Raw genomic sequence first — 27,998 nt, 5'->3', positions numbered from 1 at the left:
GGTGGCGATACGTTCACGTTCATCCAGGCTCTGTTGCCATTAAATGATGCCTGGCCTTCATGGTAACAAGAGCCATGAACACTGTGTTTGTGTGTTCACGCAGGGAGAGAGGATATTGCTCATTTACTGACCATAAGGTAGCCATCTGCCTGGTGGTGTCTAGCCAAAAAAATTTATAAATTGGAAACAATTTGCATAAATACACCACAATCACTCTCCACTCTCTGGGAAACCTCAGAGTGCCCCGCGCCACCCCACCATAAAGGGTGGTGAGGACGGAAGAACTGTTATATTGTGTCCTGGCAGGAAAAAAGTGCCTTCCAGGATTTCAAAAGTTCCATATGCACTTCCGTGAAGAAAGGATTGTGGGTTTTTAACATCAATGTCGAACATGACCGTCAGAACGTCAAAGTTAATGCCCTTGCATCTTCCTCGCTAATGTAGCAGTTTCAAATCATGTAAAACTAGTATATTTGCAAAGCGTTCTTTTTTAACTGTTAACACAATTACCCTATATGTGATGTCAGTTTTTATAGTGTATGTTTATATTTTTCAACACATTTACACATTTATACACATTTTGTTTTTCCTCATTTTTATATACTATATGGTATATTTAGTTATTTTCATTTGTGGACACTAGGGATGCGACAATTCTCAATATAAAATTGAACCGTTCGGTACAGCATTCACGGTTCAATATTGCGGTTTTGCATTTAATAAATGATTTTTCTATACATTCTATCATTTGCCTCCATCCCAATATACTGAACAAAGCGACATACATTCACATCACACGTTAGTGGTAGAGTTACTCACGGAACACTATAGTTATTCACAAACACGAAAAAATCACGTTTTAAATCCTTGCCAGTTGAACATTTCATTTGCGTGCTTATGTACTGTTTTAACATGCGCTTTTCTGAGCGCGAGTACTAAACGCCTGTCAAACACGTGATTACTGGACTAAGTAGTCTTACTGTGCTAATACTGTCAAATACACACAAGGTTAACATAAACACAGTCGGTTATGTCTAAAGTGAAAGTAAAATTGGCGTGTGTCTGTATATTAGATGTGTTCAGGTCTTAAATTGACAGCAGCGCAGCCTAGTGAACATGCTGCAGCTTGTCCTTAAAGGGACAGTTCACCTCTAAAATTATGTCATTATTTACTCACTCTAATGTTGTTCCAAACCTGTATTAATTTCTTCTGTTGAACACTGACAGTTGAATACCAGACAGTTGATGGTAGCCATTGACATCCATATTATTATTTCCTACAATGGGGACCAGCAACTGTTTGTTCCCTTTCAGTCGGCCACTACGACGTACGTCGGTAATACCGATGAATTGGGATCACTTCAGAGAGCCCCTATCAGCTTCGAGAACTTAAGAACAGGCCAATGAACAATTGGCGTGCTAGATTTGCATCTCGCGCTCCGCCCCGCGCCGCGGGTATAAACAGGAAGCGAGAGCAACGCACTGACGTCATTCACTTCGGAGCCGAACCGGCGTTTTGAAGTACAGACTGCTTTCCTGAGATATCAGTGAAAAGTATCAGAGAACGAAGAGGATCGTGTGTTGGTGTGACGGCACTCTCCAGCGGGACCGCGAACTCAAGCTGCAAGAAGGAACAAACTGCTGTTATCACAGCAATCTGTTGGTATCGGTGGGCGTTCCATTCTTTGAGAGCAAACACAGGCTGCACTATCCCCTGTGTGTTGCCGCGGTTTCCCTGGGTGCTTCAGCACTCTCTAAAAGAGCGTTTCCTCACAAAAAGAGCAACACGGGTGTGACTGCGTCTTTTTCAAGATGTCATTCCACCCCCTGCGTTTCTGGATGCGGTCGTTCCCTCTCGCCCGCTGACGGCCACACTCACTGTATCACGTGCCTGGGCTTACAGCACGCTGAGGCAGCGTTTGTGAATAGCTCGTGTTCTCACTGCGGGAACATGACTATTGCGGTGCTTAGATCTAGACTCACCTACCTCCGGGAAGGCGGAGTCCCCCTCCCCATACCTCGATCTAGAGCTATCCCTAACCAGGATAGACCTACTTCGACGGATGACCGGGGTGATCTGAGGATAACGTTCAGGACAAACCCGCCTAGTGTCCCTACGCAGGTCCCTGAACCCTCACAAGCACAGCTGCCGGTGGCGCCACCGGAAGAGATCACTGGTCCCGCCCACGAGAGCTCCCATGAGAGAGCGTGGTGTTCGCATCCTCAACTATCTCGATGACTGGCTGATTCTTGCCCAGTCGCGGGAGCAGTTGTGCGAACACAGGGACATGGTGCTCCGGCACCTCAGCCAGTTGGGTCTTCGGGTCAACTGCGAGAAGAGCAAACTCTGTCCCGTACAGAGGATCTCTTTTCTCGGGATGGAGATCGACTCGGTCGCCATGACTGCGCGCCTCACAGAGGAGCGCGTCCAGTTGGTGCTGAGCTGCTTGAGTACGCTCAAACGCAGTACAGCGGTTCCACTGAAACATTTTCAGAGGCTCCTGGGGCATATGGCAGCAGCAGCCGCAGTAACGCCGCTAGGGCTGCTCCATATGAGACCACTTCAGCACTGGCTACACGACCGAGTCCCGAGATGGGCGTGGCACAGCGGGTCCCTCCGTGTCCAAGTGACGCCGAGATGCCGCCAAACCCTCACTCCGTGGTCGGACCCTTCATTTCTACGGGCAGGAGTGCCTCTAGAACAAGTGTCCAGGCATCATGTTGTATCCACGGATGCCTCACCCACGGGTTGGGGTGCCACGTACAACGGGCTTGCAGTTTCGGGTCTGTGGACGGGGCCCCAACTGCAATGGCATATCAATTGCCTAGAGTTGCTGGCAGTTCGTCTTGCTCTCAGCCGCCTCAAAGGGTCGCTCAAAGACAAGCACGTTCTGGTCCGGACGGACAGCACGACGGCCGTTGCGTACATCAACAAACAAGGTGGTCTCCCACCTTTTGTCCCAACTCGCCCGCCATCTCCTCCTGTGGAGTCAGAAGCATCTGAGGTCCCTTCGTGCTATTCACATTCCGGGCCTGCTCAATCGTGCGGCCGACGAGCTGTCACGGTTGCCAGTGCTCCCCGGAGAGTGGCGACTCCACCCCCAGGTGGTCCAGCTGATTTGAAGTCGCTTTGGGGCTGCACAGATCGATCTGTTTGCCGCCCACGACACGACCCACTGCCAGTTGTTCTATTCCCTGTCCGAGGGGACCCTCGGCACGGATGCACTGGCACACAGCTGGCCCCGGGCTCTGCGCAAATATGCGTTTCCCCCAGTGAGCCTTCTTGCACAGACACTGTGCAAGGTCAGGGAGGACGAGGAGCATCTCCTCTTGTTAGCTCCGTACTGGCCCAACAGGACGTGGTTCCCGGAACTAGTGCTCCTCGCGACAGCACCTCCTTGGCCCATTCCTCTGAGGCAGGACCTCCTGTCTCAGAGACGGGGCACCCTATGGCACCCGCGTCCAGACCTCTGGAAACTCCATGTCTGGTCCCTGGACGGGACGCGGAGGTTCTAGGTGACCTACCGCAAGCGGTAGTCGACACCATCGCTTCCGCCAGAGCCCCCTCTACGAGACGGCTATATGCGTTGAAGTGGAACCTGTTCGTCGACTGGTGCTCTTCTCGCCGAGAAGACCCCCGGAAGTGTTCGATCGGATCTGTGCTATCTTTCCTTCAAGACGGGTTGGAGCGAAGGCTGTCTCCCTCCACCCTCAAGGTATATGTTGCCGCTATCGCCGCAAGCCATGACCTCGTTAATGGTGAGTCCTTAGGCAAGCATGATCTGATCGTCAGGTTCCTGAGGGGAGCGAGGAGACTAAATCCTCCTCGCCCCTCCTCTATACCCTCTTGGGACTTGACTCTGGTGCTGACCGCACTGCAGAGGGCGCCCTTCGAGCCTTTACAGTCAGTAGAGCTTAAGATCTTGTCTCTAAAGACAATCCTCCTGATTGCATTGGCCTCAGTTAAGAGGGTAGGGGACCTGCAGGCATTTTCGGTCGACGAATCGTGCCTGGAATTCGGGCCGGGTGATTCTCAGGTGACCCTGAGACCCCGGCCTGGATACGTGCCCAAGGTTCCCACTACTCCCTTCCGGGACCAAGTGGTGAGCCTGCAAGCGCTGCCTTCGGAGGAGGCAGACCCAGCCCTGGCTTTTCTCTGTCCAGTTCGCGCTCTGCGCTCTATGTTGACAGAACGCAAAGCTTTAGGACCTCAGAGCAGCTCTTCGTCTGTTACTGAGGACAGCAGAAGGGAAAGGCTGTCTCCAAGCAGAGGATGGCCCACTGGATAGTGGATGCCATCGTCTTGGCGTATGAATCCCAAGACGTGCCCTGTCCGCTCGGGGTTAGAGCTCACTCCACTAGGGGTGTAGCTTCTTCCTGGGCGCTGGCTCGTGGCGCCTCGCTGACAGACATTTGTAGAGCTGCGGGCTGGGCGACACCTAACACGTTCGCTAGGTTTTATAGCCTGCGTGTAGAGCCGGTGGCTTCTCGTGTGCTCGCTTCCCATAGTCAGCTTCACTGAAGTACCCGTTCTAGTGTCGGCTTGCTGCGCCATTCCCTTCCCCTGGAACAGATACGTGTGCTTATTTTCTCCAGTCGAGTTCCCCAGGATTGGCGAACCCTGTTGAGTCCTCCGTACCCCTCGGCAGTCGGATGTTGCGGAGCGTCCGATGCCAGGTCTGGCACTCGTATGCATTGGTGGAACTTGTGTCAGGCTGGGTTCCGTATGTCGTGACCCCTACGGCGGTCCCATATGTGTATTTTCCACGGTACAGCTCCCTACGGCGAGCTCGTGTTTTTCCCTTGGCAGAGTTCCTCTGCCGTCTCAGTACGGTGTCGTCCCCCGCCTGCATTGGGCCGGGGCCACCCCTGGGACTTTCGTATGTTGAGCTGCCCACGGCCAGCCCATACGTTCTTTCCACATGGTAACTCCCTCTGGGCATGATGTGGCTCCCGCAGCGTCCTTCGGGCACGCTTTCCCAGCGTTATCCAATACAGTCTGCTGAATGGGTCTTGCGGAACAGCAGTATGACTCTCCTGGCGTGAATCTCCCCGCCCGCTTCAGAACGGGGTCTGAGGGGCTCTCGCTGGGCGCTGTTAGTGGTAGTAACTGTGGCGCTTTCCATAGGGATCCCAATTCGTCGGTATTACCGACGTACGTCGTAGTGACCGACTGAAAGGGAACGTCTCGGTTACGTATGGTAACCCTCGTTCCCTGAAGGAGGGAACGGAGACGTACGTCCTGTCGCCACAGTTCCTTCCATCACTGCATGGCCGAGTCACTGGTTCGGCTCCTCAGTGAAAAACGTCAGTGCGTTGCTCTCGCTTCCTGTTTATACCCGCGGCGCGGGGCGGAGCGCGAGATGCAAATCTCGCACGCCAATTGTTCATTGGCCTGTTCTTAAGTTCTCGAAGCTGATAGGGGCTCTCTGAAGTGATCCCAATTCGTCGGTATTACCGACGTACGTCTCCGTTCCCTCCTTCAGGGAACGAGGGTTACCATACGTAACCGAGACGGTTTCCAACATTCTTCAAAATATATTTTATGTCCAAAAGAAGAAAGAACTTTATTCAGGTTTAAAACAACTTGAGCATGAGTTATCGATGACAGAATTTTCATTTTTGAGTGAACTATCCCTTTAATGTTAATAAAACAACAAAAGACAAAGAGAAAATCACTCACTGCTCTTGACTGAAAAACTTTAATACAGTAGCTTTAATAGAATCAATGTATATTTTATAGTGAAGTCTGTGTAGTCTTTTATTTTTACATTTATTCATTCAATTTCATACTTAAATGCTGCTATACAGCTCTGAGCTGGCCGTGTAAATACAAGTTTTTTTTTTTTAAAGTAAAGTTTTAAGTTTAAGTAAGGTTTTTCAAGTATTTTAAGTAAAATAAAGAAAGAGTATTTCAATTAAAAAATAATATTTTTCTCCTTAACCTCTTTCTGTTCCTGTCGCCTAAAAATAGAATAGCAAAAAACTGATGTGACAAGACATCAGAACCGAACCGAACCGAAAACCGTGGTTAAAAAACCCTAGTTGACACACATGATCCCTAGTTGACACACATGATTTATCAGTAGTAGATATCAGTTTTGGTAATAAAATAAAATATTGTATTGCAGATCATATATGAAATGTCTGCATAATCTTCCTTATTGGCTAGTGCTGGCTTCTTGAAAATTCATAATAATTCATAATGATGACAGACTGAGGTCCATGTGTGTGTCTAGAACATTATAACACATATAGAACTTTTATCTGCGGCTAAAGGCGGCATCCTCTAAAACAAGTCACGATAAATTATATATAACGTTAATGACTGATTGCTGTAGAACATCTTCAAATGTTAAATCATCAAATAAAATGTTTTGGTTTCAACTGCATCTGTCTGAAAAAAAGCAGCAATTATTGATTTTATTATTGTTGTTATTTTCAAAGCTTTCATTGTACTCATAAAGATAACTTGATTAATGTTTATTTAGTTATAATAAGGTTATTGGTAACATGAGAAATGTATATCATGTTGACATCAGCTAACGCTAAAAATTAAAAAATTATTAAAAAATATATGCATCGGATATCGGCAAAAATATAGTATTGTGTAAGTATTAATAAGTACAAATAAATGTTTTATAAAAAAAATATATATATAAAAAAGATTATATATCTGCAGCTTACACGTTGTCTTCATTACAGGCCTTAAGCTCAGAATTGGCCCAGGCCCGCGATGATTCCAAGAAGACCCAAAATGACGTTTTGCATGCAGAGAATGTGAAGGCCGGCCGGGATAAATACAAGACCCTACGCCAGATCCGCCAGGGCAACACCAAGCAGCGTATTGATGAGTTTGAGTCCATGTGAGGTCTATACCATCCCCGTTAATCACCCCACTCTACCCTGTAGCCCTAATGCCTTGATCGGTGGCTTATAAGCACAGCTTCTACATGTCCACCCCTCTCCTATAGATCTATAATCCTTGACCTTTGACCCCTTCAGAAAGGTTTGAGGGACATGGCTGCCACTCCCTCAAGCTTTGCCAAAGCTCTCTTCACCTGTGATCAGCCATGTAAGGCTGTGTACATGTATAGAGCTCCTCATAGCCCTACTCCAAAAGGAATCCAGTTAGGAACAAGTGGTGTATCCTATCTTTATGAACTCTAAAATTATGATTTACTAAAAATGTTTGAAAATTTAGAAGAGCCTGAAATGAGTGTTTTTATGTTTTGTTTGTTTCTTTGTTTTTGTCATTGTTGTTTTGTTTTAATTTGTTTTTTTTGGCAACAGTTGTATGCTCACAATGGCCCTCATTTATCAATCTTGCGTAGAAACGTATGTGTTGGCGTAAGATTATGCTTACACTCCTCTCACCGCCTGATTTATGAAGCTGTGCGCACCTCTGAAATCCAGGTGTACGCAGTACCTGCCCTTGATAAATGCCGCGGCTAAAAACGATCGTCATTAGAATAACACTGCCCTGTATATTCAAGTCTCTGCCTCCCCCACGCCCTCATTTTACGCCATGGACACACGGAAGACGGCAAAGAAGCGAAACTTCTCAGACGTGGAGATCGAGACCATCACCAGGGAAGTGGAAACAAAATTGTTTTATTTTGGAGTTTAAAGAGTGGGATTAAAGGCGCCCACAAAAAAAAAATATGGACCCAAATTACGAGTAGCCTACTGTTAATAGTGTGGGGGTTGAGAAGCGCACTCCAGCAGAGGTAATAATGTTTTATTGCTTAATATGGACCAATAGTGATCAAGTTAAGTACGAGTTTTCTTGTTTATTGTAGGTGAAAAAAAAGTGGTCAGATATAAAGATCGCCACAAAGAGGCGCGTCTCGGCACTGAAGAGGAGCCAGAGTCAGCCATCATTGACAATTGGTGTACGGTGGAAATCCAGTTTAAATAGCTGTTTGGATGAGAAATTAGCTGCATTATTTTACAGCACGTGTTTTGAAATAATTAGCATTTAATTTCGTATGACAGGTGTACAATAGGGATGATGATGTGATGTACCATTCATTCACATGAATAATTGCATGACAATTTGTAAGATTCTTCTTCTTATTATTATTATTATGATTTTTATTATTAATGACGCTTACTGTTATTTGGAAGAAGAATGTCGTTATTATTATTATTTATTTTATTATTATTTAAAAGAAGAGGAATGCCATTTTTATTATTTTGTCAGTCTGAATTATTTTCAGTCCCAGTCTGTGCGCAGCTGCCGGGCCTAACCCTGAAACGTCAGGTAAAGCGCACAGGCTCGCAACTGGAAGAATACATATGTCTACAAATCAAATGCTTTGGTAAAGTCACACAAATTAAACATTGAAGTCCATGTTGCACAAAAATAAACACTGAAGTTTATAATTACGTTGTTGTTGTTGTTGTTTACAGTGGGTCATAATATATAGCATGTCAGTGCGTTTTGTGGTGTTAGGAATTGTTTTTCTGCGCATTTTCGCACTAACTCAAAACGTGCGTACACCACCTCCTGAGCTGGTGTAGGATTTGAGCGTGCCGTACGCCAACGTCCATATTGATAAATCTCAAAGTCACCGTGGTTTTGGGTGTACGCCAGGTGTACGCTGGAAATTTGGTGTACGCACTTTTGATAAATGAGGGCCATTGTGTAAAACAGCATTTTTCTTCTTTTATCTATTTTATTTACTCTGTTTCATCTCAAGGTTTGAAAGGAAAGTCCTTTTCAGGTTCATGTCAGGCTCAAGTTGTGTGCAACATGGAAGTCAGCAGTGTCACATCCACATACACTGAAGAGCACACACAGCACCTCTCCACACCAGCACCCCAGATATCAAATGCAAATTCGGAACCACCAATATCAAGTGAAGAATGTAGGAACAAAGGCACCTGTCTTGTGAATGATTGTGAATCATAACCAAAGGGAGGCTATCACTCTTGCTAGCCAACACAACATGAAAATAATCCATAATTACTTTGGATTTTGATTGGACAAGTCCTTCATTATTGCTAGTTTTATTTATTCAGTGCAAGATGTTGTTTGATTCAGGTTAAAAAGCTGTAGCTTCAAGCTGACAGAATTTGATGGAGACCCTGTGACGAGTGCTTTCATTGTGTTAGGATGGGTCATTTGATCTCTACAGGGGAACACCTTGCTTTGTTTTCCCTACCTACAGGCTCACAAAGGCCAGGGCTGACAGGTGAACAGACAGACAGACAAAGTTTGTTTTAGTGGATTTGTGATTGTAATTTTATTCCGTTATTTTGGCCTGAGGATTTTAATTTGCGGAATAGATAGAAAGTAGTGTGCATACGTGCACTAGGTGTCTGTTCATCTGTGATTTTTTTTTTTGAGGGGGGGGGGCATTTTTGTGTGAATGTATTTGTACACCTGCATGCTCATGTGGTTGTTTTGTAACACCCGTGGCCTTTCTGGCTGTTGAGCATATAACATCATTCCTGTTTTCGTGATGGTTAGCTACCTCATTATTGAAAAACATGGTGACTGGTTAGTCAAACACTTGGTGTACCGTACGGCAGAGAGAGGCAAGTGTTTTAATTTTGTTCTTTTTGAGTTCTTGTTACCCATATCCTAATATTGCTGTTGGCACATTTGCTGTTTTAACATCTCTTGGAAATTTTTATTGTAGCTACCTACAATAAAAATTTCCAAGAGATGTTAAAACAGCAAATGCAAAAAACAGCAAATGTCATCCTTCAATAATGCTTTGGCTGGTTAGAATTATGGGTTGTATGAAAATGTTGTATTAAGCAGCCTAAGATATGTCGATGATAATTCATCCTATAGAGGAACTGCAATTTGATACCAAAGCCATCTTGTCAGTATTTTCATTCAATTTGTGTTGAAAAAAAACACAACACAACATGAAAAAAATTGTGTCATTGGCTGCGTTTACACTTGGCATTAACATCACAGTGATCTGATCAAGCAGATCGGATCATTAGCCAATCAGGACACGGCGCGTTTACATTTGTTCACTTAAGTGGCCTCTGTATCTGGATTTCTGTTTCCTGCACAATATTTAAATTAGGTCTGTGGCACGTTTGAAAGGCAGAAGCTTCAAATGGCTTTGTAGTGTAAAACAACTTTCACTTTAGCAGTCAATGGCAGTGCACACATCAGAGGATTTTTGTGATTTTTTTCAACACAAGTAAAATCAATCACAAATAGAGTACTTAATCTACCAATTTAAGTGTCCCAACATTATTCCTGATGCATTTCATGATTGAAAGAGCATTTATATTGTATGTGTACTATGTATAAAACAGCAGAATCTGAACACCTTTGTATTAAAGAAATAAAAGAACACATCACATAAGGAGCATTAATTAGAACTAAACAAGGGTAGGCTATACAGCACCAGATTAAGAGTAAAGATGATACAAATTAAACAATGTCCCATTGCTTTAACTCACTTTACTTTCTGATGCAATATCCAGTCTTAGATCAAATTAAGTTTTAGGAATTAAGGAATACTTCCAGAGTTGATCATAAAAAATAACTGGGTTGATCATGTTAAACAAGTCACAGCATCTGGGACATTAATACACATGCTGAAAGAAAAAAAACATACAACATTTAAAACATTAAAAAATACAAAGTGTATTCAGATTATTCCTCTGACAAAGCAGTGTGCAGCTCTTCATTAAGATCTCATGACTTGTACAGGTGATCCCCTCGTTCAGATAATGTTGCACTATTTAAATGAAAAATGACGCACACTGTATCATGTAAATCTAAATAAACTGTTTTAAAGATTTGCATTTATTGCAAAGTTTAATTGCTTGTTTAATTGTGCCTGTCCATTATTTTCTGATTGCAATAAAGAGAGACTGGACGGGAGTTTATATGACGTAGCCCTCTGAATGTAAATACAATGGCTGGATTGCGTTTACATTGCACTGAGATTCGATCACAATTACAACTACATCAACTACATCTGGACCAGGACACACTGATCGGATAACATTCCGATCAGAAGCGCGTTTACACTTGTCTTTTCAATGTGTATGTGGACAACATCCGGATACAGGTCGCATGTTAATGCCAAGTGTAAACGCAGCCATTATCTGATCCAACTTCAATATGTTAACCCCGTCTCATAATGAAGCATATCTGTTTAGAACATTCCATGTTTTTAACTTTTCCCCCCATACTTTTTCTTGGTGAGGCTTCTTTCAATATGTTACGTACCCAGAAGTTTTTTTTTTACGTCCACCTTTTCATATGGAATTCCAAAGCTGCCAATATTAAAAATAAATAAATACATAAATAAATATATATATATACATAGAAAAGCAACAACAACAAAAATCTTATTTATACATTTATTTTCTTATGTATATATTTATTTTTTTCCATATTTATTTATTTATACATTTATTCATTTCTATTTTTATTTATTTCCAAATGTATTCATTTCTACATGTATGTATTTCTACATTTATTTATTTATTTATTTATTTATTTATTTAATGTATAAATGTATTTATTTATACCTTTGTAGAGTAACAAGGAGGGCGTGGTTTACCTCAGACATAGCAATCGAGCTCAGAGTAGGCGAGGGCGAAGCGCTGAGGCCACAGTGACACCTTGTGGTCAAAATACAATAAGTATAGCCTACTGAAAAAAAACAGAGGTAATGATTCCAACTCCAACATTTGGCTCCAAAACTAAGCCTATTTATTGCAATTTTTACCCATTTAGTGTTTATAAGTGCCAGTGCCAACCAGAGGTTAAATTGGGCAGTAGCGCACCGGAGCTTAGCTCCGCCTCCTCAGGTCCACAACACACCCTGCTGGAGCTCAGCTCCGTCTCCTTCAGCACAAAATATTTTTATTAGACTTTAATTATTGTTCGTCTCCTGGCAAATACAGGCTACATGGAATTATCAGACGTCATAATCCATTAATCGCTGCGTTCTCTGGTTCAGCACCGCGCCCACAGCCATCAAGGTAAAATGGTCACAATTCTAACAGTAATTTACCATGGAAATCCGTGAACGGCTAGAGCAGCTGTCGGGAACCTATGGCTGTTTCTCAATACCAAGTACGCGAACTTCTGACTTGCGTCCTTGGTAGTTCAGACTTGCAAGTTCGACTCGGGAGAACGAACTCCAGAGGACGGGAGGAATCGTCATCAATCGTCAATGGTGAAACGTCATCAGTTGCTGCCCAAGTACTGTTCCAATTCAAAGTTCACACCTAGCCAAGTACAGTTCAAATCCCCGGATGTGTCCTTGATCCGCCCCTTTTATCGAGGATGCATCAAGAGGAGACTTGTGGACTTCAGACAGACCGGTATCCCAGAATGCATCTCGCACCAACAAGCAAACGTCAATAGCGGATGAGAAACCCCTCGTAATTTAAAAATACTACTGTTAATGTTTCACCAAATGTAGTTTTAAGACTTTTTTAGGCGAGAATGTACTTGTTTAAAGCTCAAATCTGTGGTTTATTTATAAAGAGAGCGCCTTTTTGAAAATTTGATCTGGGGTTTTCGGAGTTGTGAGATCCAGTCGATCAGCGGGCGCTCTCCCCGCCGAGAGCAGCCTAAACACGGCTAGTCCTTCTGACGTCTGCCGCTGGCTCTGATGTCTTCAGATATAATTCGTCTTCTAACGGCCGATCTTTGGTCTCATGAATCTATAATTTGTTCCCTGGCAAATCGTTTTGACTGAGGGCAAAGTGAAGTTTCATAACTTTTTATTTTTAGGCTATTAAACACATTAACTGACATTTAACAAAATTAGACTGGGTTGTGTTTTATGTCATAATTCCTTTTTATTAATTAATTAAAATAAAAAATAAAAAATGTTTTATGTAAACGAAAAGAGGCAGGGTTTTTAATATTTCGTTTTGTTATAAATATACATGCAATAACATTGCCTGCACTACATTTTTTTATGAAAATGAAAAGAGGTATAGTGGTGTTTTATCATATATTTCGTTTTATTGTAGCCTAAAATATACATATATACACTGAATAACACTATCAAGAACGCTGCTGTTCCATTAGCCGAGTACCGGACTATTGTCCTCCCATCCTCGGGAATTCGTTCTCCGGAGTTGAACTTGGCAAGCCTGAATTAACTACCACGGACACAAGTCAGAAGTTCGCGTAGGCCTACTTGGTATAGAGAAACGTATATTTTAGGCTACAATAAAACAAAATATGTCATAAAACACCACTGCCTCTTTTCATTTTTTTTTTTACAAAAGATCTTAAACATATTAGCCACACAAATGTCGTTCAGGCAGCTACATTGATTATCTTATATATTTATAACAAAACGAAGTATAAAACACAACCCTGCGTCTTTTCGTTTAGATTTAAAAAAAATAATAGGCCTATATTAAACATTAATATGTGGTTTAGGTAAGGTGACCAGATTTCTGAAATGGAAACCGGGGACATTTCCTATTTGAGTGGTCAATTGAAAAATATCACTAAAATCTAATTTGTTATTATTTTTTAATTAAAAAACGGGACAATATTTTTAAATGTTTTTGTTTGTTTATTTGTTGTTGTTGTTGTGGGCTCTCTATTTTATTATTAACATGAATAATTATTATGATTTAGTTGGATTATTAGGATTTTTATGTGGATTTAATACAATTCAACTCACCCGCAAAAAAAAAAAAAAAAAAAATTAAAACTGTTAATAGTTGCCATTGTAAATAACAAGCAGTTCAAAACAATATTATAACATGACTTAACAAAAACACATACAAAAATAAAACATAAATATGATAAATAAAACTATTTAACAAATATTTTAACATTTTATAATTGTATTTAATATTTTAATTTTCACAAGTTTATACTACAATATAAGTAATACATTTAAAAAAATGATTTTACTTCAAATGTTTTATTAGACTTGTGCTTAAAAATAACTCTATCCTAAATTGGTCTTGTTTTGCATTTTAGGCTTATTTTAAGCAGAAATTGTGTATTCTGGATCAAGTGACAAAACAATGCCGTTCCCCGTTGAGGCTCTGTTATAAAGCACATGCAAACAGTATTACTTTAATTGATGATAATGTCGCTCTGCTCTCGGTTACGTTCTTAGTAGTAGAGGCTCGCGCACAACCAAGTTCAGCTTATCATGCAGGGGTGTTGGGGGGGCATTACTGATCGTTGTGTCTGTTGGTGCGAGATGCATTCTGGGATATTGGTCTGTCTGAAGTCTCCTCTCGATGCATCCTCGATAAAAGGGGCGGATCAAGGACACATCCGGGGATTTGAACTGTACTTGTCTATGGCTAGATGTGAACTTTGAATTGGAACAGTACTTGGGCAGCGACTGATGACGTTTCACAAGTCCACGAGAACACAAGTACAGACAAGAACGCATATTGAGAATGAGGAGATGTCGTCACGACACAGCGCCCCGCCCCCAAATATCACGGCATCCTCCCCTTTCCGCCATTTTGGGAGGATACCTGCCAGGTATCGGATTCGGACAGAGACTGGAGAGGAGATATTCTGATGATTATTATGTAAATAGTTTTCCAAACTCAACTGAACATGAAGTTTTAATCCACCCAAGCCGATCTGAGAAAGCAGCGGCTGGTAAACGTACGCCATTATTTCACCACAGGGTGTCAGTCATGGTCTAAACTAATGATCGCGATGCTGAAGTGTGAGACACGATGAATACGAACCTTTATTTATTTGTATTAAACATGTTGATCACTATTCTGTCATTTTTCATTGTCAGTCATTTTACTGTATGTTATAAACATGTTTATGCCCAAAACGCTTAATTAGTATTCAAGGTAGGCCTAGTTGACTGACATTTTCCTCTACTGTGTGCATCACTGTTTAAGATGAATTCAATATTTAACATTGTTAACGTTACATTCATTTAAGGCACGTACCGAGCATTCATTCAACTTAAGAAGGCTGGAATGGGGGGCGCTAGTGCGCATGTTTGAGGTATAGACGCGTTTGTTCAGGGCTCCTCTCTGAGGCCTCGATAAAGTTATTATTTTGCCGTGCTTTATTTTGTTTTGAATTATCATAGTGTGCCTACATATTTCTCTCAAGTAAACTCGTGTTGTGACTCGATAATGCAGAAGCCGAGTACCTCTAAAGTTAAGAACGCCGATGACCAAGTCACCGCAGCTAACGTGACTGCTAAAGCTAACAGCTCGCCCCACAAAGCTGAGAAATTACCGGACACTGCTTACGCTGTGTAATGAGATCTGCAAAGAGATGTCCGAGTCCATTTTGCGGGGTGTAAACGCCCGTTTTGATGCTTTTGAGCTCAGTTTTCAGAAACTTGTGACTTCGCAGTCTGAGCTGCAGGCCCGGGTGGCTAATCAAGAGTTGGCTATTACTGACTTTGAGTCGCGAATAACCGTGCTGGAAACCAAGTATTCAGAGCTGTCTAAGCAAAATAATCAGCTCCGCGCTAAAGTTCTAGACCTCGAAGCTCGATCTCGAAGGCACAATATCAAGATTGTGGGGATACAAGAGGACGAAGAGGATGGTAAACCCACCGAATTTGTATCCAGGCTGATTCCTCAACTGCTCGGGGAAGAGCATTTCCCTCACCCGGTTAAAGTGGATCGAGCGCATCGTTCTCTTCAGCCTAAGCCTGCAGAGAAGCCGCGTACTATCTTGGCGCGCATCCATCATTTCCAAGTGAAAGAGCTGATACTGCGTCGCGGGAGAATGCAACCATTAGAATACAAGGGTAAAAGAGTGCTGATCTTTCCCGATTATACCGCCGAGGTGATGTCGCAACGGAACGCCTTTCGGGACGTAATGCAAGCCCTCCGCAAAAAAGGAATCAAGTTTACATTGCGGTACCCAGCTAGGCTGCAGATTCATCAGCATGGAGAGAGGCCGCCAACACTCTTTGATGATCCGGAGAAGGCAGCGCGATTCGTGGAAAAATGGGGTGAGAATTCCGGAGAGTAGACTCAAGTATGGTCGATTGCAATTTCCCTGTGCTCTTGTGTTTGTACTTGAGATTGACAGCTAACAGAGCCGCTCCCACAACGGATGAGTCGCTGTGAGCGCACAATGCACTGGATCTACAATTACGATTGGGTCGCGTGCACAATCTGTTATAAAGTGTTTAATTTCTTATTTATTTTTTATTTTATTTTTTTCTTCTCTGCAATATTCTGTCTGTGATCACATAATTGAGGCCTTGGGGAGGTGTTCTTTTTCCCCGGAGGTGTTGTTTTTTGATAACTGCCCGGCAGCTCCCTTCTGGATGGAACTGGGAATTGAGTGTCTGGTTCGGGTAGACACGAAGGCGGGTGGGGTAAGTTGGGGGTTGTTGTTCTTTCTGGCTCGGACTTGTTTACTCTGTTTTTATTTGCTGTCTTTTTATTCGTCTGTACTTTTTACTTTTTTGTTTAGTCTTTTACAATGTACTTTTTGGATGCTGCAAGTCATGTGTTTTCAAAAGTGGATGCCCATTCAAAGACTTAATTTTTTTTTCTCTCTTCTTTGTGTATGCCTAGGCCTTCTGATAAGGCATTGATTGGGGGGGAAAACGTGACATTGTTCTCTTGGAACGTTAACGGACTTGGACATGCTATAAAAAGAGAAAAAGTATTTAGACACCTTAAATCATTATCAGCAGATGTGATTTTTCTGCAAGAGACCCATATTAAATCGACAGAGCAGCGTAGATTGAGGTGCAGTTGGATATCACAGGTCTATCAATCACCGTTCACTTCCCATGCTCGTGGGGTGGCCATTCTTTTTAGGAAAAGTACTCCATTTAAACTTTCTTCTATGGTCACTGATCCTTACGGCAGATATATTATTGTATCTGGAACCATAAACTCGTTCCCGCTGACTTTCTTAAACATCTATGGTCCAAACACTGACGACCCTCATTTTTTCAAGAAGGTTTTTGACTTACTCCCCGATGGGAGTAATTCCAATATAATAATTGGGGGAGATCTGAACTGTTATTTAGACCCTTACTTGGATAGACTATCCACTCGCCCTCCCCCCGGAATTGTGTCCGTACAGGTTTTAAACAACCTGCTTAAAGGCAGGAATTTGGTGGACATTTGGCGAGTTCAGCACCCTGCTGATAGGGACTATTCTTACTACTCTCATGTCCACAAATCGTATAGTAGAATAGATTATTTTTTGGTTGATTCCCAGTTAATTTCGCAGGTTATTGATACTAAATACCACAGTATATTGATATCTGATCACAGTCCCCTGACCATGTCTATTGATTTCTCTCTTCCTAAGCGGTCTTATTCCTGGCGTTTTAATCCATCCCTGCTTACTGATGTTAAATTTGTAAAATACATTAATATCAAGTTGAAAGAGTTTAAAGAGTTTAACGATAATGGGGAGGTGTCCGATTCTACACTATGGGAGACTTTAAAAGTGGTTATACGTGGGCATATTATTTCTTATGAATCTGCTTCCAAAAAGGAAAAAGAGAGGCGGCTTTTAGAGATACAAACTATTCTTCCTACCCTTGAATTGGCATATCAGAAGTCAAAATCATCTGACGATTATAACAAAATAATGAAGCTCAAGTATGAATACAGCGGCATTCTTGGTGGTCAAATAAATAATCTTTTCTTGAAAATGAGGCAGAGATATTTTGAAACGGGGGATAAGCCTGATAGGCTCTTGGCGCGACAGCTCAAAGGAATTCAGGCTTCTAGGTCGATTTTTAGCATTAAGTCTAAAGAGGGAATCCTGTTAACTAACCCCAAGGACATTAACGCTCGCTTTAAGGATTTTTACAATGAACTTTATGCTTCTAATAATACAGCCACTCATTCTGATCTAATGGATTTTTTCGGCTCTCTTGAAATTCCTAAGCTTGACGACGATGCTAGGGCCGATTTGGATTCTGACTTTACTTTGGAGGAGATAATCAATGCTGTGAAGTAATTTCCAACTGGGAAGGCGGCTGGGCTAGATGGATTCTGTGCTGAATTTTTAAAGAAATTTTGTGATATCCTTGCCCCGCTCCTCCTAAGAATGATAATCTGTTCTAAAAAAGAAAAAAAATTGCCTAGTTCATTGTATGAAGCCAATATCTCTCTTATTCTAAAGAAAAATAAGGATGAAACTGACCCAGCCAGCTATAGGCCAATTGCGCTTCAGAATTTTGATAGAAAAGTAATTACTAAAGCGTTAGCTATTCGACTTAACAAATATGTACCCTCTATTATTCACCCTGACCAGACTGGATTTATCCCTGGTAGATTCTCTTTCTCTAATGTACGTCGCCTTCTTAACACAATATACGGCAATCATACAAAAGCAAATGGGGCAGCTATCGTATCCTTGGATGCGCAGAAAGCTTTTGATCAGGTCGAATGGCCTTATATGTTTGCGGCATTACAACGGTTTAGGTTTGGCGAGGCATTTATATCATGGGTCAGATTAATATACGCCAGGCCAATGTGTTCAGTTTTAACTAACACAGACAGTTCGCCTAGGTTTCCCTTGCAGCGCTCAGTGCAACAGGGTTGTCCTCTCTCACCTGCCCTTTTTGCTATTGCGATAGAGCCTCTCGCCCCAAGTATAAGGCATCATACAGATATCACGGGTCTTGAAGTGGGGGGCAGGGAAGCTCTTATTAGCCTGTATGCTAATATTTAAGTTAAATTTTGTGGAGTTTCTTTCTAAGCTCAAAAGTAATATAGGGAATTGGAAAATTTTACCTTTGTCTATGATTGGCCGTATAAACTCAATTAAAATGGTTTCCCTTCCTAGATTCTTATATCTGTGTCAAAATCTCCCTATTTTTCTTACATCTGCTTTCTTTAAGGAACTGGATTCTATAATCCTGTCTTATTTTTGGAATTATAAGACCCACCGGATTTCTAAAACTCATCTTCAAAAATCCAAGTCTCTGGGCGGTCTGGGTATGCCAATATTTAGACATTATTATTGGGCAGCCAATATTAGGGCTTTAATGTTCTGGTTGAAGGGGGCACCAGGTAATCAGACCCCTGAGGCCCCCTTGTGGGTACAAATGGAGGCCAACCTGGCTGTTGGTACCTCCTTAACGGCACTGCTGTTCTCCAAATTGGATAAGCCCAAAGAGTTGAATAAATTAAGCTTTGTTTTGAAAAATTCTGTCAAAATTTTAAATCAAGCAAGAAAAGTTCTGTCCCTGCCGGAGACCTCTGTTCATACGCCAATTTGTTACAATCAGTCCTTTTTACCCCCATGGTCTGATAGAACTTATCATGTCTGGAGAGAGAAGGGTTTGGGCTCCATTAAAGACCTTTATATTGAGGGACGGTTTGCATCTTTTAATCAGTTTAATCAGAAAAATTTGATTTGCCTCATGCACATTTTTTTCGTTATTTACAAATCAGACATTACGTGAAGTCCAAAATTTGTAATTTTGAACTCCTCCCGGAGAAACATGTCTTTTTCGATGTTTTTTTTAATCCTCCCGGCTCTGTACGTCTTATTTCTAAATTTGTTTCTTTATTTGAAAGTTGCCTCTCAGCCCCTACTGTAAGATTTAAAGAGGCCTGGGAGGAAGATCTAGGAGTTGAGCTCTCCGACGTCACGTGGGACAGGTGCCTGGCTACGATACATGCTTGTTCAGTTAATAGCAGACACCAATTGATCCAGTACAAAGTTATTCACCGTTTACATTACACCAAAGCTAAATTGCATAAAATTTTCCCCACCGTTTCACCAATGTGTGACAGGTGTAAGGTGGCAGAGGATACAGCTGCTCATGCTTTTTGGTTTTGCTCTTTATTGTCTGGATTTTGGTCAAGCATTTTTGACTGGTACTCCAAGGCTTACAATAAGCCTCTTCCACCGGATGCTGAACTTGCCATCTTTGGCCTCTCACAGCGCACCTCTTGCCTTTCAGGTGCATTGAAACAATCTTTAATGCTGGGTATAGTAGTGGCTAAGAGACTTGTGCTGAAGAACTGGAAGTCACCCTCACCCCCTTCTTTCCAGATGTGGATTATGGATATGATCTCTGTCATACAGATGGAAAGACTTCGACTTTTGAGAACTGACTCTATTGAAAAGTTTTCTGCTGTTTGGGGTCCATTTCTCGGGCATTTGGACAAGTTAGCAGCTCAATCGATCCCCAAGGACTTCTCTAAGGTCTAAACTGCATATCCCTTCTGGGTACCTAGTGTGTGGTGCAGCTCTTTATGAATGAACTTGTATATACTGAATTTTTTTTTGTTTTTTTTGTTTTTTTGTGTAGTCCGAGCCAGTGTTGTTTGTTCTGTGTTTTTACTTGAAAAATCCTTTAAAATAAAGTATAAAAAAAAAAAATATATATTTAAAATAAAAAAAATAAAAAATAAAAACAAAAGAAGGCTGGAATAAAAGCACCAGCGCACACAAACGTTCATTTTAATTTTTAGTCAAATTCATTTAAAAATGTAAACTCAACAGGTAACGTTATAAAATATGATCAGTAAGAGAAAAACACTACTAATGAGGACGAGCACTGGACTGCTGCAGGATAGTGGGGAGATATATTTATTTATTATTCAGAATGCACAGGAAATATATTTATAGAAACATTTCAGTGCAAGGTGGTAAAGAGTTCTGAGTTCTGCTGCGGCAGCTCGTATGGGTCAACGTTTTTGATATCAGCCAGCTTCTCTAAATACCTCAGCTTGGCACTGGTAGTAAGTTTCTCCCTGTAAGAGACCTCTTCTTCTCCATTTCTTCTTAGTTTTCTCGTAATTTCTCCGCTTTAACGCCGCGATGTTAATTCCTCGAGCCGTCTTTCCTGCTCTGATCTCTGTATCGCTCTTACAATGTTGACCCTGGCAACCGATAGTGTGGGATCCCAGAATGGTGGACGGGCTCAGACTCCGCCCAATTTGTCACGTGACAGCAAGCGACCATGACGTATCTCCTCATTCTCAATTGAGAAACGGCCTATGGCTTGCCAGGTCTCTCACACTTCACCAACATATCTAACATTTACTAACATGATCGATAAAAAGACACGCATCAACAGAGATCCGTTCTCTGCAGAAAAAAGCAGCCAATTACAATTCCCTTGTTGTACAGCCTACCGAAGTTAATGAAAAGTTTGACAGGATGCTGTGCGCGGATGCTGTGGACAAACGGACAAGCATACTAGCCTTTGTCTTCGGTTGCGCGCCTAAATGGCCAAATAAACACAGAAATATATCAAAATGCCAAGTTGAGTATTCACATAAACATAGTAGATGTTGGCATAGACACTGTGGGCGTTCACACACACAACCTCACAGTGAAAGCCCTGCACAATTAATTCCATATTGCAACTTATTTATTGTTTGCTGCATAATTGTTTGTTTTTAGTTATGGACCTAATAATTAATACTGTTGACATTTTATTGGGGAAAAAAATACTTTTTAATAATACATTTATTTTTTTTTTTTTACTGTGGCTCTTTTGGAAAAATGAAATTGAAAAAAATGAAAGAAATTGCTCTTTGGTCAAAAAAAGTTCCCAACCCTTTACAGGGACACAGACGAAAATGAAAAGACTACAGTCAAAGCTCATCTTTAGGGGGGTATTGTCAAATAATCTACTGCCCACTGACATGGTTTTGAAAGCTATTTTTTTGGCCTTCAAACTTATTATAAATGCACATAGGTAGATCAGAGAAATCAAAATTTTCTCGGGGGAGCATTCACCCGAACCCCCCAAACTACCTCAAATTTGGGACCTCGCTGATGTTAAAAACCCTGCCTATGGCCCTAAGTGAACTGTAAAGTATTTATCTTTGTTTGAATAACTACTCAACCCTACCTTACACATTAAAACTGAAAAAAAGAGCCCCTTTGGTGTAAAAGCACATGAAGTCTTTTTCCGGCGCGGTTTTGAATGACCATTCACCGTAAATAAGGACTCCCCCTCCCTACAAAAGCCAATTGACCCACTGGTGCCAACAATTATATAACAATACAGTTAAGTCAGCTTACTGTAAAACATGTATAACATGTAAAACTATGAATACAAACTTAAATAGTAAAGACCATTTGGCCTTAGTTTTGTCTTCTTAATACAACATTATGTAATGCATTATAATGCAAATTACCCACCTGAGAACAAAAATAAAAAATGTTGACTTGGAGTCTAATAAGCATGAAAAACAGAAAAAAAATGGCATGCTATATAACGGCACTTGTTTCAGAATAGTAATTTTAATGTTAATGATTGATAGCCTAATTTAAGGGTTTCTTCAAGTGTCCTGGAGACGTCCACAGTTCTTCTGGATTTAGTCTCAGTTTTTCCTGTTTCGACTCGATGATGGTGAGATTGGATCTCCGTGTGGATCATACCTCTGTTGTCAGACTCCTTCTGCATACAAAAATCTCACTGGAATGGATTATTACAATTAATGGCAAAATTAATGTTTGAAAATGTAAACTGATATTACCTACTGACAGACTATTACAAAATAGTCAAGTCAAGTCAAGTCAAGTCAACTTTATTTATATAGCGCTTTTAACAATGTAGATTGTTTCAAAGCAGCTTTACAGTGTTAAACAGGAAAATAATGCAGCATAATTTTATTCAGCTGTATAGCCATTCTGGAAAAATTTCAAGTATCATACAGTGACAGTGTGGGCTTTAGATCAATAATTTGATCAGTAATTTAGTTTAAATGGTTAATTTAGTTTATTATTTAGATGTATTTCGATGTTTAGTTGAAAAATGTAGTGTCCCCAACTGAGCACGCCAAGCCAGAGGCAACAGTGGCAAGGAAACCAAAACCCCATTAGGTGACAGAGTGTGTCTGCTTCCCGAACAATGTTAGGAAGACTGTTCCAGAGTTTAGGTGCTAAATAGGAAAACGATCGACCGCCTGCAGTTGATTTGGATATTCTCGGTATGATCAACTGGCCAGAATTTTGAGACCGCAGTAGACGTGATGGAGTATAATATGTTAAGAGCTCGCTCAAGTATTGGGGAGCTAAACCATTTAGTGCTTTGTAAGTAATAAGTAAGATTTTAAAATTTATGCGATGTTTAATAGGCAGCCAGTGCAGTGTTGACAGAACTGGGCTAATATGGTCATACTTCCTGGTTCTAGTAAGAACTCGAGCTGCTGCGTTTTGGACCAGCTGGAGTTTATTTATTAAGCGAGCAGGGCAACCACCCAGTAGAGCATTACAATAATCTAACCTTGAGGTCATGAATGCATGAACTAACTGTTCAGCATTTTGCATTGAGAGCATGTGCCGTAATTTAGATATATTTTTAAGATGGTAGAAAGCAGTTTTACAGATGCTAGAAACGTGGCTTTCAAACGAAAGATTGGTATCAAAGAGCACACCCAGGTTCCTCACTGACGACGAGGACTTGACAGAACAGCCATCAAGTGTTAGACAGTATTCTAGGTTACTACTTGTGGAGCTTTTTTGTCCAATAATTAAAAATTCAGTTTTTTCTGAATTGAGTTGCAGGAAATTACCAGTCATCCAATGTTTTATATCAGCTATGCATTCCGTTAATCTTGTGAATTGGTAAGTTTCTTCAGGGCGTGAAGAAATATAGAGCTGAGTATCGTCAGCATAACAATGAAAACTAACGCCATGCTTCCTAATGATATCTCCCAGTGGTAGCATGTACAGGGTGAAGAGTAGCGGTCCTAGCACTGAGCCTTGTGGTACTCCATACTGAACTTGCGATCGGTGTGACATATCTTCATTTACTACTACAAACTGATAACGGTCGCATAGGTATGATTTAAACCATGATAATGCAATTCCACTAATACCTACATAATTTTCGAGTCTATTCAAAAGAATGTTGTGGTCGATAGTATCAAATGCAGCGCTAAGATCGAGTAACACTAATAGAGAGATACAGCCACGATCGGATAATAAGAGCAAATCATTTGTAACTCTGACGAGAGCAGTCTCAGTGCTATGATACGGTCTAAATCCTGACTGGAAATCCTCACAGATACCATTTCTTTCTAAAAAAGGAACATAATTGTGAAGACACTGCCTTTTCAAGTATTTTTGACAGAAAGGGTAGATTTGAGATTGGTCTATAATTGACTAAATCTGTAGGATCAAGTTGCGTTTTTTTAATAAGTGGTTTAATAATAGCCAACTTAAAAGTTTTCGGTACATATCCTAATGACAAAGATGAATTAATGATATTAAGAAGAGGATCTATGACCTCTGGTAGCATCTCTTTTAATAGCCTAGTTGGTATAGGGTCGAGCATACATGTTGTCGATTTTGATGATTTAACGAGTTTAGCCAATTCCAATTCTTCTTCTCCTATAGCAGTGAATGAGTGTAATTTTTCCTCAGTGACACTACAATGCTCTGTCTGATGTGATGCTGTATTAGACGGCTGCATGGTTAAAAAAAATGTCCTAATATTATCAATCTTACATGTGAAGAAGTTCATAAAGTCATTACTGCTGTGCTGTTTACAATCATCAGAAGTTGAAGCTTTATTTTTGGTTAATTTAGCCACTGTATCGAATAAATACCTTGGGTTGTGTTTGTTTTCTTCCAAGAGAGTTGAGAAATAAGCAGATCTAGCAGTTTTTACAGCCTTTCTGTATGTGATCATGTGTTCTTTCCACGAATTACGAAATACCTCTAATTTTGTTTTCTTCCAGCCGCGCTCCATTTTTCTGGCTGCTGTTTTAAGGGCCCGGGTGTGCTCGTTGTACCACGGCGTTGGACTATTTTCTTTAATCTTTTTTAAGCGCAGAGGAGCAACTGTGTCTAAAGTACTGGAAAAGAGAGAGTCAATAGTTTCTGTTGCAATATCGAGTTCTTCTATACTATCTGGGATGCTGAGCAGATGATACTGATGAGGGAGATTATTTAAAAAGCAATCTTTAGTAGCGGCAGTGATTGTCCTGCCATTTTTAAAGCGAGGGGGTGGCTTTGCAACCTTAGCTAAATTAAGTATACATGATACTAAGTAATGATCTGAGATGTCATCGCTCTGCTGCAGAATTTCAACGGTATCAACATTTATTCCATGTGACAATATTAGGTCTAAAGTATGATTATGGCGATGAGTGGCTCCTGACACGTGTTGCCTAACTCCAATAGAGTTTAGTGTGTCTTTAAATGCTAATCCCAATACGTCTTTTCCGTTGTCTACATGGATATTAAAATCACCAACAATTAGTACTTTATCTACGGCCAGTACTAACTCTGATAGAAAATCAGCAAATTATTTGATAAAGTCTGTATTATACCCAGGTGGCCTGTATACAGTAGCTAACACAAATGTTGAACGGGTTTTATCATGTACACTACATAGCGTTACATAAAGCACCAAAACTTCGAAGGAATTATATTTGAAACTAGACTTCTGAGTAATACTGAAGATATTATTATAAATTACAGCAACCCCTCCCCCTTTACCTTTCAGACGCGGCTCATGTTTATAACAATAATCTTGGGGGGTGGACTCATTTAAGGTAATGTAGTCGTCAGGTTTTAGCCAGGTTTCTGTCAAACACAGCACATCTAGATTATTATCTGTAATAATATCATTAACAATAAGCACTTTTGGGGAAAGGGATCTAATATTCAGCAACCCAAGCTTTATCAATTGTTCATCTGTATTATATATTTTGTTTATTTGTTGGACGTCAATTAAATTTTTACTGTTGAATGGTTTTGATGTTTTTTTGTATTTACTAATTCGGGGAACAGACACAGTCTCTATATGATAATATCTAGGTGAAAGAGTCTCTATGTGCTGGGATTTATCTGACTCCGGTAACGTGAGACAGCTAGCAGACGGTCGGTTTAGCCAGTTTGTCTGCTTCCTGACCTGGGCCCTAGTGAGTCAAGGTTTAGCTCTAAGACTATGTGCCAGATTACTAGAGAGAAGAGCGGCACCACCCCAAGAGGGATGGATGCCATCCTTCTTCAACAGGTCAGGTCTGCCCCAAAAACTTTTCCAATTGTCTATGAACCCTATGTTATTTTGCAGACACCACTTAGACAACCAGCCATTGAGTGATGATAGTCTGCTAACTATCTCATCACTCCTTTTTGCCGGGAGCGGTCCAGAACAAAAAACAGCCTCAGACATCGTACTAGCGAGTTCACACACCTCTTTAATGTTAATTTTGGTGATCTCCGACTGGCGAAGTCGAACATCATTAGTGCCGACGTGAATAATAATCTTAGAGAATTTACGATTAGCTTTAGCCAGCACTTTTAAATTTGCTTTGATGTCAGGTGCTCTGGCTCCCGGTAAACAAGTGACTATGGTGGCTGGTGTCTCTTTCTTCACGTTCCGTGTAATAGAATCGCCAATGACTAGGGCACTTTCAACAGGATACTCAGTGGGTGCTTCACTGAGAGGGGAGAACCTGTTTGATGTTCTAACCGGAACGGAAAAGCGGTTCTTTGGTCTGCGACTATGCTGCCTCACTGTTACCCAGTTTCCCTGCTGCGAGGGCCCTGCAGCCGGAACCGAAGAATGTACAGAGTTCACTAAGCTATTCGCATCCAAATCAGTGTCTAAAGCTGTTACATCCTCACTACTCTCAGATAAAGTATGGATGCGTGTTTCTAATTCTGAAATCTTCTCCGTCAGCCTAACTATCTCCTTACATTTATCACATGTGAAGCCCTGTTCGCCAGCGGAGAAGCCTACACTAAACATGCGACATGCAGTGCAGGTGATAATGACAGGAGAAGACATGACTTACCGTGTTTGTTGATTAATCCAATTTACCACTTACCACAATCGTTTGCTGGACACAATTTACTAATCCAAGTTATGAACTCAGAAAAAGGGAGACCCGGGTGCAGAGATAACAAGCTAACAGGCTAGCGAAATGCTAACGTGTGATGGTGATTTAGATTAAAAGCTAGCGATGTCAAATTTAACGTGATAGGCAATTTTTAAACAATGTATGGTGATGAGTAAGTTATATTTAGCAGTAGAAGAAAGAGGAAATATCAAAATAAAGATTCAAACGTAAGCAAGGCTCTACAGAGCTACAGACTTGAGCTACAGACTATTACAAAATATATAAATAACTCGCTCAAAACCATTTTTGGGGGTGAAAATACTAACGTGCCTAAGACTTTTGCACAATATATATATATATATATATATATATATATATATATATATATATATATATATATATATATATATATATATATATATATATATATATATATATATGTATATATATATATATATATGTATATATATATATATCTACACTAATTATATCTAAAATATTTGAGGAAATATGATGAGGTAATACAGTTATTTGAATATCTCTGCAGCTCTTCTGTTAAAGGTTCCATGGCATGGATTTTTTATTTTATTTTATAATGTATTCTGAGGTGTACTTATATTGTTAGTATGATTTTTACATCATAAAATGTCATAATTTAGAAATAAAAGGCATTTTTTCTAAACTGATGTTTGCCCTCTGGCTGAATGCCCTGTTTCAAGGGCGTGTCTGCTGTGAGACTTCAGTAAAAATGGCCACTGTTGTGATTGGCTGACATCTTTGCTTTTGAAATAAGTATTAGATCGTGTAGCAGAGGGGGCGTGGTTTAACGAGGTCTACCGTACGAGGTACGAGCCTGCCAGAGAGACGGATGGACCTGAGTTCACTTCTCATCAGTTCTCTATGCACGTCTCAGTTCAGTTCTGACTGAATCGATTCAGTCAGATTTGTTGAAATGGTTCGACCGGTTCACTAAAAAGAACCGGTTCAAAAGAACGATTCGTTCGCAAACCGGACATCACCAGAGACGGAGCGATTGCTAACAAAGGTATATTGTAACTACTGAGTTGTGAGAGCGCTGTCAGCATGAGTTTATTTTGTTTGTATCTGAGAGTTCTGAATAAACAAGAGTCCTAGTCACGCCGAGCCCGTCTTCCTCCTTATTCTACCAACTTTGTAACACATGTAATGTACCATTACAGCTGTCGAGATGAACGAGTTATGATTAAGCGTTGATTATAGCATTATTTTTTTATATTTTCCTATCA

General features: G+C 41.0%; 1 protein-coding gene across 1 annotated transcript in view; it reads left to right on the top strand.

Annotated features, from left to right (window-relative positions):
• The window catches only part of LOC307123967 (radixin), a 267,415-nt gene extending 259,762 nt beyond the window's left edge, over positions 1-7,653 (top strand). Inside the window, exon 15 of the mRNA XM_079812852.1 lies at positions 6,706-7,653. Coding sequence (XP_079668978.1) covers positions 6,706-6,870 — 165 coding nt within the window. The 3' untranslated portion in view covers positions 6,871-7,653. The remainder of the gene's footprint in view (positions 1-6,705) is intronic.
• The last annotated feature ends 20,345 nt before the right edge of the window (positions 7,654-27,998 follow it).

The sequence above is a fragment of the Gobio gobio genome, assembly GCF_949357685.1.
Source record: "Gobio gobio genome assembly, chromosome: 3".
NCBI classification, from domain to species: Eukaryota; Metazoa; Chordata; class Actinopteri; order Cypriniformes; family Gobionidae; genus Gobio; species Gobio gobio.
Note: the sequence above shows the minus strand (reverse complement) of the source record. Positions and strands in the feature narration are given on the sequence as shown.